Source organism: Rhinoraja longicauda, chromosome 26, assembly GCF_053455715.1.
Source record: "Rhinoraja longicauda isolate Sanriku21f chromosome 26, sRhiLon1.1, whole genome shotgun sequence".
Lineage (NCBI taxonomy): Eukaryota > Metazoa > Chordata > Chondrichthyes > Rajiformes > Arhynchobatidae > Rhinoraja > Rhinoraja longicauda.
Window position 1 is genome coordinate 1,886,862 of NC_135978.1, and position 12,995 is coordinate 1,899,856.

Sequence of the window (12,995 nt, forward strand, 5' to 3'; positions counted from 1 at the left end):
ATATCCCTCTAAACCTGCCCTATCCTATGGACAGCAAAGATGGAAATTATTTTATATATATATATTTATATATATATATATATGTATTCCTTCCTTCTCTCCAGAGATTCTGCCTATCCTGCTGAGTTGCTCCAGCATTTTGTGTCTACATATACACATATCTACACATAAATACACACACACATCTATATATATATATGAGCTTGTTTCTGTGTGAGCTATATATATATATATATATATATATATATATAGCTCACACAGAAACAAGCTCAATGCAGGGAGATGTGTGGGTGTGTATTTATTTATATATATATCTATATATGTATACATTCACACAAGTATGTGTGTGCGTGTGTATATATATGTGTGCGTGTGTGTATATATATGTGTGTGTGTGTGCGCGAGTGTGTGTATGCATTTGTGTACACACATATATATATACATATATAAATATATAGTGTAAGAAAATAACTGCAGAAAAATATATATTATATATGTATAATATATATAAATATATATATAAATACACGCACATCTCCGTGCATTGAGCTGCAGAAACCTTATGTGAGCCCACTTTCAACAAGGAGGTTCTCATGGTAGCCTGGACAAGACAGCCGTGCTACAGCATTAATCCACGCACGGACTTGCAGTAAAAGATTTTCACAAAATGCTGGAGTATCTCAGTGGGACAGGCAGCATCTCTGGAGAGAAGAAATGTGTGACATTTCGCGTCGAAACCCTTCTTCAGATTTCTCTCCAGAGATGCTGCCTGACCCGCTGAGTTACTCTAGCATTTTGTGTCTATCTTCAGTTTAATCCAGCATCTGCAGTTCCTTCCTGCACACTGACCTGTAGCAGTTGTTGTTGAATTTGTTGTAGCTGGCAAATGCCATCAGGACACCAAACCCGGGGCCCAGCGAGAAGAAAATCTGTGTAGCCGCATCAATCCACACCTGCAAAGCAAAGAACAGAAGTTACGCTAAACCAACTTTTCAGATCTCTAAAGCAATTAGTCATAGAGTGATGCAGCGTGGAAACAGGCCCGTCAGACCGACCAACATCCCCCATCTACATTATTCACAAAATGTCATGGGCCTCCTCTAGTGCCATAGTGAGGCCCACCGGAAATTGGAGGAACAGCACCTCATATTTCGCTTGGGCAGCTTGCAGTCCAGTGGTATGAACATTGACTTCTCCAACTTTAGATAGTTCCTCTGTCCCTCTCTTCCCCTCCCCCTTCACAGTTCTCCCTCTACCTTCCTGTCTCCACCTATATCCTTCCTTTGTCCCACCCCCCTGACATCAGTCTGAAGAAGGGTCTCGACCCGAAACGTCACCCATTCCTTCTCTCCTGAGATGCTGCCTGACCTGCTGAGTTACTCCAGCATTTTGTGAATAAATACCTTCGATTTGTACCAGCATCTGCAGTTATTTTCCTACACATGCCCCATCTACACGAGTCCGACCTGCCCATGTTTGGTCCATATCTATAAATCTTGCAAAAGAAGGAACTGCAGCTGCTGGTTTAAACCGAAGATAGGCACAAAATGCTGGAGCAACTCAGCGGGTCAGGCAGCATCTCCAGAGAAAAGGAAGAGGTGACGTTTCATGTCGGTGTCTGAACCAGGGTCTCCCCATAACCCGCGTGGGTTTTCTCCGGGTGCTCCGGTTTCCTCCCACACTCCAAAGACGTGCGGGTTTGTGGGTTAATCGGCCCTCTGTAAATTGCCTCTACTGTGTGGGAAGTGAATGAGAAAGTGGGATAACATAGAACTCGTGAACGGGTGATCGATGGTCGGTGTGGTCTCGATGGGTCTCTGGCGCTATAAAGTGTGGTCTCGGTGTGGTCTCGGTGTGGTCCCGGTGTGGTCCCGGTGTGGTCTCGATGGGTCTCTGGCGCTATAAAGCAGCAGCTCTACCTGTTGCGCCACCGTGCCGCTTTGTGTGCAAGTTGATTTTGATGAAGGCAAACCCGCTCGTTTGTTTAGGTTTAATTTTGATGGAAGATAATATTAGTCATTTGCCCGTTCCTTAAGAGCAGTGGGTTTTCTCATTTGCTGGTGGACTTTGCTGACAAGTTGAAGGGTCTCGACCTGAAACATCACCCATCTCTTTTCTCCAGAGATGCTGCCTGTCCCGCAGTTACGCCAGCTTTTTGTGTCTAACTTAAGTTAATTCATTAACCAGAATAGTTATTAACCAACTATATTCGCTCGCTTGTCAAAGGGTATCTAAACATTAACCGTGTCAGTAAGTCTAGAATCAGAGGTTCCACGGCAGATTCCGCTCCCCCAACGATGTACATGAAGAGGTGTGATCACCATTGCCAGCAGACGAGAGCACCACCCTCAACACACCCAAGTTTAGAGGCAGCGCGGTGGCACAGTGGTAGAGTTGCTGCCTTATAGGAACTTACTTCTTATAGAAACATTTTAAATTCAAGGGATTGGACAAGCTAGGTGCAGGAAACATGTTCCCGATGTTGGGGGAATCCAGAACCAGGGGCCACAGTTTAAGAATAAGGGGTAAGTCATTTAGAACTGAGATGAGGAAAAACGTTTTCATACAGAGTTGTGATTTGTGGAATTCTCTGCCTCAGAAGGTAATGGAGGCTGATTCACTGGATGCATTCAAAAGAGAGTTAGATAGAGCTCTTAGGGCTAGTGGAATTAAGGGGTATGGGGTGAAAGCAGGAAGGGGGTACTGATTGTGGATGATTAGCCATGATCACATTGAATGGCAGTGCTGGCTCGAAGGGCCGAATGGCCTCCTCCTGCACCTATTGTTTATGTTTCTATGTATCTATGGCTCTTACAGCGCCAGCGACCCAGGATCGACCCTGACTAATGGTGCTGTCTGTACGGAGTTTGCACATTCTCTCCATGGATTTTCCCCGGGTGCTCCGGTTTCCTCCCACACTCCAGAGGTTTGTAGGTTAATTGGCTTTGGTAAAATTGTAAATTGTCCCTAGTGTGTAAGATAGTGCTAGTGTGTGGGGATCGATGGTTGGTGTGGACTCAGTGGGCTGAAGGGCCTGTTTCCACGCTGTATCTCTAAACTAAACTATACAATTTACAGGCGAATACATAGGCAAACGTTGGTAACGTGGTTGGAAGGAAATATTATGGACTTTGTTTCGGTAGCACTGTGGACTTTGGTTTTGAATTATTAAGGTCGGATAACTGAGTGTCACTGATTGTTAATTAATTGTGCTACTGTATATTTATTGTGTGTTATTGTCTTTACGGGCCTGTAAAGCTGCAGCAAATAAGAATTTAACTGCTTTGTTGCTGGCTATCACACAAACCAACCTCCCTTCCTTTGATTCTGAAGAAGGGTCTCGATCCGAAACGTCACCCATTCCTTCTCTCCCGAGATGCTGTCTGACCCGCTGAGTTACTCCAGCTTTTTGTGTCTACCTCCCTTTCATTGACTCCATCTAAACCTCATGCTGCCTCGGCAAGGCCAGCAGCATCATCAAGGACCAGTCTCGCCCCGGTCACTCCCTCTTCTTCCTACTCCCATTGGGCAAAAGGTACAGAAGTGTGAAAACGCACACCTCCAGATTCAGGGACAGTTTCTTCCCAGCTATTTTCAAGCAACTGAACCATCCTACCACAACCAGAGAGCAACGCTGAACACCTATCTACCTCTTTGGTGACCGTCGGACTATCCTTGATTGGACTTTAATGGCTTTACCTTGCACTAAACGTTATCCCCTTAGCATGTATCTATGCACTATAAATGGATCGATTGTAATCATGTATTGTCTTTCCGCTGACTGGCTGGCATGCAACAAAAGCTTTTCCCTGTACCTCAGTACATGTGACAATAAACTGAACTGGTACATATGACAATTAAACACCCTGACTCTGTGCCACAGCCTTCGATACCCCCAATGCCTCTGTCTGTCTCACTGCAAGGACCTTTGAATAAACACTCCCCTGGTGTTATACAGGGAACCCGGTGTGTTGCTCTTAGAATAATTTAGTTTAGTTTCAAGATGTAGCATGGAATCAGGCCCTTCGGCCCACTCTGTCCATGCCGACCATCGATCAACCGTCTCGCGGAAGATGAAAATGTAAATATATCCGGGGGTGATGTGATAGAGGTGTGTAAAACCATGAGGGGAATAGATAAGGTGAACCCTCCATTCCCCAGCATAGGGGAATCAACAACTAGTGGTCATAGGGTTATGGTGAGAAGGGAAAGATTTAGCTTAGTTTAGAAATACAGCCTGGAAACAGGCCCTTCGGCCCAACTTGCCCACACCGGCCAACATGTTTTATCTACACTAGTCCCGCCTGCCTGTGCTATGTCCATATCCCTCCAAACCTGTCCTATCCATGTACCTGTTGAACTGTTTCTTTGAAGTATTTCTCTGGATGTGCAGAGGTTACAGGTGGCTGGACTACCTGACAGGTGGACTACCTGCTACCTTCACCGGCGCAAGTAAGGAGAAAAAGGTAAATGTAAAAACCAATGCAAAAGTTCATGTTTATAAGTGATAAGAGTAGAATTAGGCCATTTGGCCCATCAAGAATACTCCGCCATTCAATCATGGCTGATCCATCTCTCCCTCCTAACCCCTTTCTCCTGCCTTCTCCCCATAACCCCTGACACCCGTACTAATCAAGAATCTATCCATCTCTGCCTTAAAAATATATATTAAGTTGGCCTCCACAGCCTTCTGCAGCAAAGAATTCCACTGATTCACCTCGCAAAAGAGATTGATCGGGATGATTCCAAACTTGCTGACAACCTGGACAAGTTCATGTTTGCCTGATCGCCCCACTCACCTGAGCGGTTAAGAGTTTTCCCCACTGCGGATATAGGTAGAAGACGATTCCTCGCCAAGCCCCTGGCAGTGTGGCCCCACGTATCAGGAGGATGAACAGCACGATATAGGGCAGAGTGGCCGTCACCCACACCACCTACAGGAACACAACATATGTAGAGTGGAGGAAGGAACTGCAGATGCTGGTTTAAACCCAAATTAGACACAAACAGCTGGAGTAACTCAGCGGGACAGGCAGCACCTCTGGAGAGAAGGAATGGGTGATATTTCGGGTCGAGACCCTTCTTCAAACTAATGTCAGGGTAGTGGGAGGTACATAGATAAGGAAATGTATAGATAAGGAGTGTAAGGTGTGAAAACAGGACAAAGGGAATGTGATCAAGGCAAATGTTCATGGGTCATGACAACTTCAAGGGTCTCATCCCGAAATGCCACCCGTTCCTTCTCTCCAGAGATGCTGCCTGTCCCCCTGAGTTACTCCAGTTTCTTGTGTCTATCTTTGCAACATACAGCGTGGAAACAGGCCCTTCAGCCCAACTTGCCCACACCGACCTACATGTCCCAACTACACTAGTCTCACTTGCCTGCGTTTGGCCCATATCCCTCTAAACCTGTCCTATCCATGTACCAGTCTCCATTACATCATGTCAGAAAATCTGATTGGAAAATGATTTATCTTTGCTCAGCTTCTCCAAACACAATAACTCCACGCCATCTAATTCACGTCATATAAATTCCTATTTTTGCTACCAGTTCTCCATAAATATTGACAAGTCGTACAGCACGGAAACAGGTCCTTCAGCCCAACTCACCCACACCGACCATCATGACCCATCTACACTAGTTCCACCTGCCCGCGTTTGGCCCATAAACCTCCAAACCTGTCCTATCCATGTTCCTGCCTAAATGTTTATTTAACTTGGACATGAAATAAATATATATGGATTTCAAGAGTTAGATTTAGCTCTTAGGGCTAAAGGAATCAAGGGATATGGGGAAAATGCAGGAACAGGGTACTGATTTTAGATGATCAGCCATGATCATATTGAATAGCGGTGTTGTCTCAAAGGGCCGAATGGCCTACTCCGGCACCTTTTTTTCTATGTTTCTATTAGAGGGTGGCATGGTGGCGCAGCGGTAGAGTTGATGCCTTCCAGTGCCGGAGACCCGGGTTCGATCCTGACTACGTGTGCTGTCTGTATGGAGTTTGCACTGTGACATGTGTGGGTTTTCTCCGGGTGCTCCGGTTTCTTCCCACACTCCAAAGCCGTACAGGTTTGTAGGTTAATTAGCTTCAGTAAAATTGTAATTTGTCCCTAGTGTATAGGATAGTGTTAGTGTGCTGGTCAGCGAGGACTCGGTGGGCCTAAGGGCCTGTTACGGCGATGTATCTCTAAAGTCCCCTCAAATATTGGCGCCCTGTTTAACTTCATGCTTCCATACCCCAGCCTCTTTAGAATCCTTTATAGTTGGTCAGGTCTGACTAAACGCTAGGCCGGCACGGTAGCACAGCGGTAGAGTTGCTGCTTTACAGCGAATGCAGCGCCGGAGACTCAGGTTCGATCCTGACTACGGGTGCTGCACTGTAAGGAGTTTGTACGTTCTCCCCGTGACCTGCGTGGGTTTTCTCCGAGATCTTCGGTTTCCTCCCACACTCCAAAGACGTACAGGTATGTAGGTTAATTGGCTGGGTAAATGTAAAAAATTGTCCCTAGTGGGTGTAGGATAGTGTTAATGTACGGGGATCACTGGGCGGCACGGACTTGGTGGGCCGAAAAGGCCCGTTTCCGGCTGTATATATATGATATGATATAGGTCTGTGTTCATAAGGTCATAAGTGATAGGAGCAGAATCAGGCCATTGGGCCCATCAAGTCTACTCCGCTATTCAATCATGGCTGATCTATCTCTCCCTCCTAACCCCAATCTCCTGCCTTCCCCCCATACCCCCTGACACCCGTACTAATCAAGAATCTATCTGTCTCTACCTTAAAATATCCATTGACTTGGCTTCTACAGCCCTCTGTGGCAATGAATTCCAGATTCACTACTCTCTGAATAAAGAAATTCCTCCTCATCTCCCTCCTAAAGGTATGTCCCTTTATTCTGAGGCTGTGCCCTCTGGTTCTAGACTCTCCCACGAGTGGAAACATCCTCTCTACATCCACTCTATCCAGGCTTCTCACCATGCGGTAAGACCCAGGGCACTTCACTGCATTTCAGATCGGAAGAACAAAGGGGTTTACGAGATGCAAGGTAACCTTTAAACGAGGCCGACCTTGCCAGTTCTGTTCTGTCGCAGTCAGCAGAGCCAAAGGCGTGTGTTTAACAACACTGGGGTCAAGGTCAGGACAGCAAACGGGACTGAGGATGTTCACAGCACAAGTGAGAAGGAACTGTGGTCTCAAGACACATACAGATTGCACTGAATTGAACAATACAGCATGGAAACTGGCCCTTCGGCCCATCCAGTCCATGCTAGCTATCGATCATCCATTCCGGTATTAGAATCATTAGTTCATCAGTGATTGGAGCAGAATTAGGCCGTTCGGACCATTGTCCACACCGCTATTCAATCATGGCTGATCTATCTTTCCCTCTCAACCCCATTCTCCTGCCTTCTCCCCATAACCCCTGACAATCCTCCACCCTGGCAAAATGACTGTGAGTGCTCACTTTATCGGTGCCCCTGATGATTTTGTACACTTCAGATTTTTCAGAGCTACAGCACGGAAAAGGTCATTCGGCCCACCAAGTCTGTATCGACCAGCAATCCCTGTACAGTAGCACTATCCTACACACACTAGGAACAATTTTACATTTACTTCAAGCCAATTAACCTACAAACCTGTACATCTTTGGAGTGTGGGAGGAAACCAGAGCGTCCGGAGAAAACCAATGCGGTCACATGGAGAACGTGCAAACTCCACACAGACAGCACCCTTAGTCAGGATCAAACCCGGGTCTACCCGCTGCACCACTGCTCCACCCTTTAATTTAATTGCCCATCTGGGGAATAAAACAATTAAAATAAAATTCTAACAATCATGCCTCCTCCGTATGACTGATTGTACCGCACTGGTGAATATTGTAGACAATTAGCTTTGCTAATATTAATATCCTTGCAAAATTTTAATTAACGTTTTAAATTTTCCAGAAAACGAGGCAAGTTTAAAGAAAGCACAAAAACCAGGGCAGCACAGTGGTGCAGCGGTAGAGTTGCTGTCTCACAGCGCCAGAGACCCAGGTTTGATCATGACCACGGGTGCTGTCTGTACGGAGTTTGTACGTTCTCCCCGTGACCTGCGTGGGTTTTCTTCGGGTGCTCCAGTTTCCTCCCACACTCCAAAGACGTGCAGGTTTGTAGGTTAATTGGCTTGGTATAATTGTAAATTGGCCCTAGTGTGGCTAGGATATTGTTAATGTGCGGGGATCACCGGTCGGAGTGGACTCGGTGGGCCGAAGAGCACGTTTCTGTGCTGTATCTCGGAACTAAACTAAAGTTCCAAGCTTGTTTAAAGAGAATGTGGACCACAGTGTGTTCAAAGACCGCGCGGAAAACATAACCCAGGGAAAGATACTTCTCAATTCCCAAACAACCAGATCCCGGATTACTTTGTTTTACACTACACTTTATTAAGAATCGAGATTTCCATCAGTAATTTGAAAATAATATATAATTTTCCAGCCTTCAATTTAGTTGACCAATGCACTTGTTTTGTGGTAGATTTTTTTGGTTCTGCTTCAGTGAACAAAACTAATGACTTCTAAAAAAATTTGGGGGGAATAGTTCTGTGATTCAGTTCTGAAGTCGATATCGTGCTGTGAGCGTATTAATTGTGAGGAGTAAAGATGAAGGGGATTTTTTTGTTTAGTTTAGTTTACTCTAGTTTACAGATACAGTGCGGTAACAGGCCCATTGGCCCACCTAGTCCGCATTGACCAGCGATCCCCGCACATGAACACAATCCTACACACACTAGGGACAATTTACATATTTACACCAAGCCAATTAATGTACATACCTGTGCGTCTCTGAAGTGTGGGAGGAAACCGAAGATCTTGGAGAAAACCCACGCAGGTCACTGGGAGAATGTACAAACTCCATAGAGACAGGACCCGTAGTCAGGATCGAACCCGGGTCTCCAAGCACTGCAAGCTCTGCAAGGCAGCAACACTACCGCTACGCCACCGTGCCACCCACGGTTTAATGTGTCTAATTTTATTGCGTAAATCAATAGAGTTGTTTCGACACTTCTACTAAAGTCATTAAATAGAATGTTCAACCATAGACATGAATATTTCATTAGATGCCATAGGATACAGCAGGATTTTAATCCGAGCATGTGTGAGGTGTAACACTTTGGGAGGTCAAATGTGGGTTGAATGTATACAGTTACTCTACCAAGACCCTTAACAGCAGTGATGAACAGAGGAATCTCAGGGTCTAAGTTTATAACTCCTTGAAAGTGGCAACACTAGTTAGACTTGTGAAGAAGGCATATGGTATGCTTGCCCTCATCGGTCATAGAGTCATAGAGTGATACAGCATGGAATCAGGTCCTTCGGCCCAACTTGCCCACATCGACCTGCATGTCCCAGCTACACTAGTCTCACTTGGGTAGCCTAAGGGGTAGGCCATTTAGGATTGAGATGAGGTAAAACTTTTTCACCCAGAGAGTTGTGAATCTGTGGAATTAGTCATAGAGTGATACAGTGTGGAAACAGGCCCTTCGGCCCAACTTGCCCACACTGCCCAACATTGAGGCATTGAGTACAATAATCAGGAAGTCATCGTCATAAGTTCATAAGTGATAGGAGCAGAATTAGGCCTTTCGGCCCATCACTTCTACTCCGCCATTCAATCGTGGCTGATCTATCTCTCCTAACCCCATTCTCCTGCCTTCTCCCCATAACCCCTGACACCCGTACTAAACAAGAACCTATCACTCTCCACTTGAAAAATATCCTATAACTTGGCCTACACCGCCGTCTGTGGCAATGAATTCCACAGATTCACCACACTCTGGCTAAAGAAATCCCTCCACATCTTTCTAAAGGTACATTCTTTTATTCTGAGACTGTGCCCTCTGGTCCTAGACTCTCCCACTACTGGAAGAGTCTTTTTGTTTTTTGTTTGTTTGTTTTTGTTTTTTAGTTGATGTCTTTTAACATGTACGAAATAAAATGATGAAATGAAAATGATGATGAAATGAAACCTCCTTTCCACATCCACTCTATCCAGGCCTTTCACTATCCAGTAAGTTTAATTGAGCTCCCCTCCCCACCCCACCTCAATGAGATCTCAAAAGTTCCTCCTCATCTCCATTCTATTTGTCATGTAGTTGTAGAGTCATATAGCACGGAAACAGGCTCTTCAGCCCATCTTGCCCACATCGGCATGTCCCAGCTGCTACAGTCCCACCTGCCTGCGTTTGACCCATATCTCTCTAAACCTGTCCTATCCATGTCCCTGTCTAATTGTTTCTTAAACGTTGGGATAGTCCCAGCCTCAACTACCTCCTCCGGCAGCTCGTTCCATACACCCACCACCCTTTGTGTGAAAAAGTCTTGACCCATTTTGACTTAACTTCACCTACCTTTCCAGAGGTCCGTATGCCCTTCCAAATACTGAAGTACACCACAGTAAATACTATGATCAGACAAATTACAAGGCGCCAGCTGATACCGCCAACATCACCCAAACCATTCGATTTATGAACCATAAGCACATGGCGACTGCAAAATAAAGAAGATCTGTCAGGTTACAAGAATACTTTCAATTGCAAATTTACATCCCAAACGCCTCATTTTAGTTTAGTTCTGTGCTATATTTGTGTATCTAAAGTCTAAAGAATTCAGAAATATAACAAAAATGAGAGAATACCGAAAATACTCAGGAGGTCAAACAACAACCATGGGAGAGGTGAAACATGATAGTTTAGACAAAACAAACTTTCACAAGAACTGGAAATAGTTTAGAGATAGATCAGGTAATCAAAACCTCAGTGAAAGCCACGCCATTTAGAATTTGACCTCGCAGGGTTGAACACACAAAAGTAAAATAACTAAACATGGCGTCTATCAAGAAGGAATGCTTCAGGCATTAGATGGTGGGAATGAACAGGGGCAGGAGGGCATTTCACAACTCTGTCTGTGCAAGGGACATGTGATGATCTTTTATAGACGTAAAGATGCCGCTACTTATATTCATAAGTAATAAGTTGTAGGATCAGGATTAGTAAGGAGGTGAGGAGGAACTTCTTTAGTCAGAGGGTAGTTAATCTGTGGAACTCATTGCCACAGGGGGCTGTGGAGGTCAAGTCAATGGATATTTTTAAGATAGATAAATTCTTGATTAGGGTGTCAAGGGTTATGGGGAGAAGGCGGGAGAATGGGATTAGGAGGCAGAGATCAGCCATGATTGAATGGCGGAGTAGATTTGATGGACTGAAGGGCCTAATTCTACTGCTATAACTTGTGAACTTGCGAACTTGTGAATTAGGCCATTTGGCCCATCAAGTCTATTCCGCCATTCAATCATGGCTGAGCTATCTCTCCCTCTGAATTCTCCTGCATTCTCCCCATAACCCCTGGCACCCATTCTAATCAAGAATCCATCTTTCTCTGCCTTAAAAATACCCATTGAATACATCTATATTGTTCCTAGCTGTTGGTGTCTATGAATAATTGTCATCCTATACGATCTGTACAAGCTGGTTAAAGATTTGACTGCCTACTTTAATTAATAAGTTTTAAGTTTAAATGTTTAATAATCTTTCTGTCATATTAAATATTTGAAAATTTAGTCCTTAACTTTTAAGAGGTGATACTATACGGCGGTGCAGCGGTAGAGTTGCTGTATCTGACAGACCCAGGGTTGGAGCCTGACTACGGGTGCTGTTGAACAGAGTTTCTCCCCCATGTGGGTTTTCTCCGGGTGCTCCGGTTTCCTCTCACACTCCAAAGTCGTACAGGTTTGTAGGTGAATTGCATGGCGGTGAGTGTACAAACTCGACAAGGTCCTCGGGGGGGACAGAGTAACATTGGCGAGAGACACGATGAGGGTGGGGACATGTGGAGTGGACAGGTTTAGAGATGTGGGCTAAAAGCAGCCAGGTGGGACTAGTACAGATATAGACAATAGACAATAGACAATAGGTGCAGGAGTAGGCCATTCAGCCCTTCGAGCCAGCACCGCCATTCAATGCGATCATGGCTGATCACTCTCAATCAGTACCCCGTTCCTGCCTTCTCCCCATACCCCCTCACTCCGCTATCCTTAAGAGCTCTATCCAGCTCTCTCTTGAAAGCATCCAACGAACTGGCCTCCACTGCCTTCTGAGGCAGAGAATTCCACACCTTCACCACTCTCTGACTGAAAAAGTTCTTCCTCATCTCCGTTCTAAATGGCCTACCCCTTATTCTTAAACTGTGGCCCCTTGTTCTGGACTCCCCCAACATTGGGAACATGTTTCCTGCCTCTAATGTGTCCAATCCCCTAATTATCTTATATGTTTCAATAAGATCCCCCCTCATTCTTCTAAATTCCAGTGTATACAAGCCTAATTGCTCCAGCCTTTCAACATACGACAGTCCCGCCATTCTGGGAATTAACAGATGGGACATGATGGTTGGCGTGTACAAAATTGGGCCGAAGGGCCTGTTTCCGTGCTATTTGACTATAACTACATGACAAACAGAATGGTGATGAGGAGGAACTTATTGAGATCTCATTGAGGTAAGGGGGGGACCTCACGTAAACCTACTGGATAGTGAAAGGGCTGGAGAGAGTGGATGTAGAGAGGAGGTTTCCACCATTGGGAGAGTCTAGGACCAGAAGGCACAGCCTCAGAATAAAAGGATGTTGCTTTAGAAAGGAGATGAGGAGGAATTTCTTTAGCCAGAGGGTGGTGAATCTGTGGAATTCATTGCCACAGACGGCGGTGTAGGCCAAGTCAGTGGATATTTTTAAAGTGGAGATTGACAGATTCTTGATTGGTACGTGTGTCAGGGGTTATGGGGAGAAGGCAGGAGAATGGGGTTGAGAGGGAAAGATAGATCAGCCATGATTGAATGGCAGATTAGACTTAATGTGATGCAGAGGCCGTCAATGGATATTTTGAAGGCGGAGATTGTGATCGTATGACCTTGTGATCGTATGACATTGTGTCCAGTGACACGGTCAGGAACATGTG

At 45.2% G+C, this 12,995-nt stretch overlaps 1 protein-coding gene across 5 annotated transcripts in view; it reads right to left on the reverse strand.

Moving 5' to 3' along the window:
• Positions 1-12,995, reverse strand: part of LOC144606453 (sodium-dependent serotonin transporter-like) — a 51,028-nt gene that overhangs the window by 20,176 nt on the left and 17,857 nt on the right. For 4 of the 5 annotated variants that reach the window (XM_078422566.1, XM_078422564.1, XM_078422565.1 and 1 more), the window contains 3 exons: positions 10,398-10,536; positions 4,800-4,934; positions 850-953 (listed from right to left, as the gene is read on the reverse strand). In XM_078422566.1, coding sequence (XP_078278692.1) covers positions 850-953; positions 4,800-4,934; positions 10,398-10,536 — 378 coding nt within the window. The remainder of the gene's footprint in view (positions 1-849; positions 954-4,799; positions 4,935-10,397; positions 10,537-12,995) is intronic. The other variant, XM_078422568.1, reaches the window with a different exon arrangement.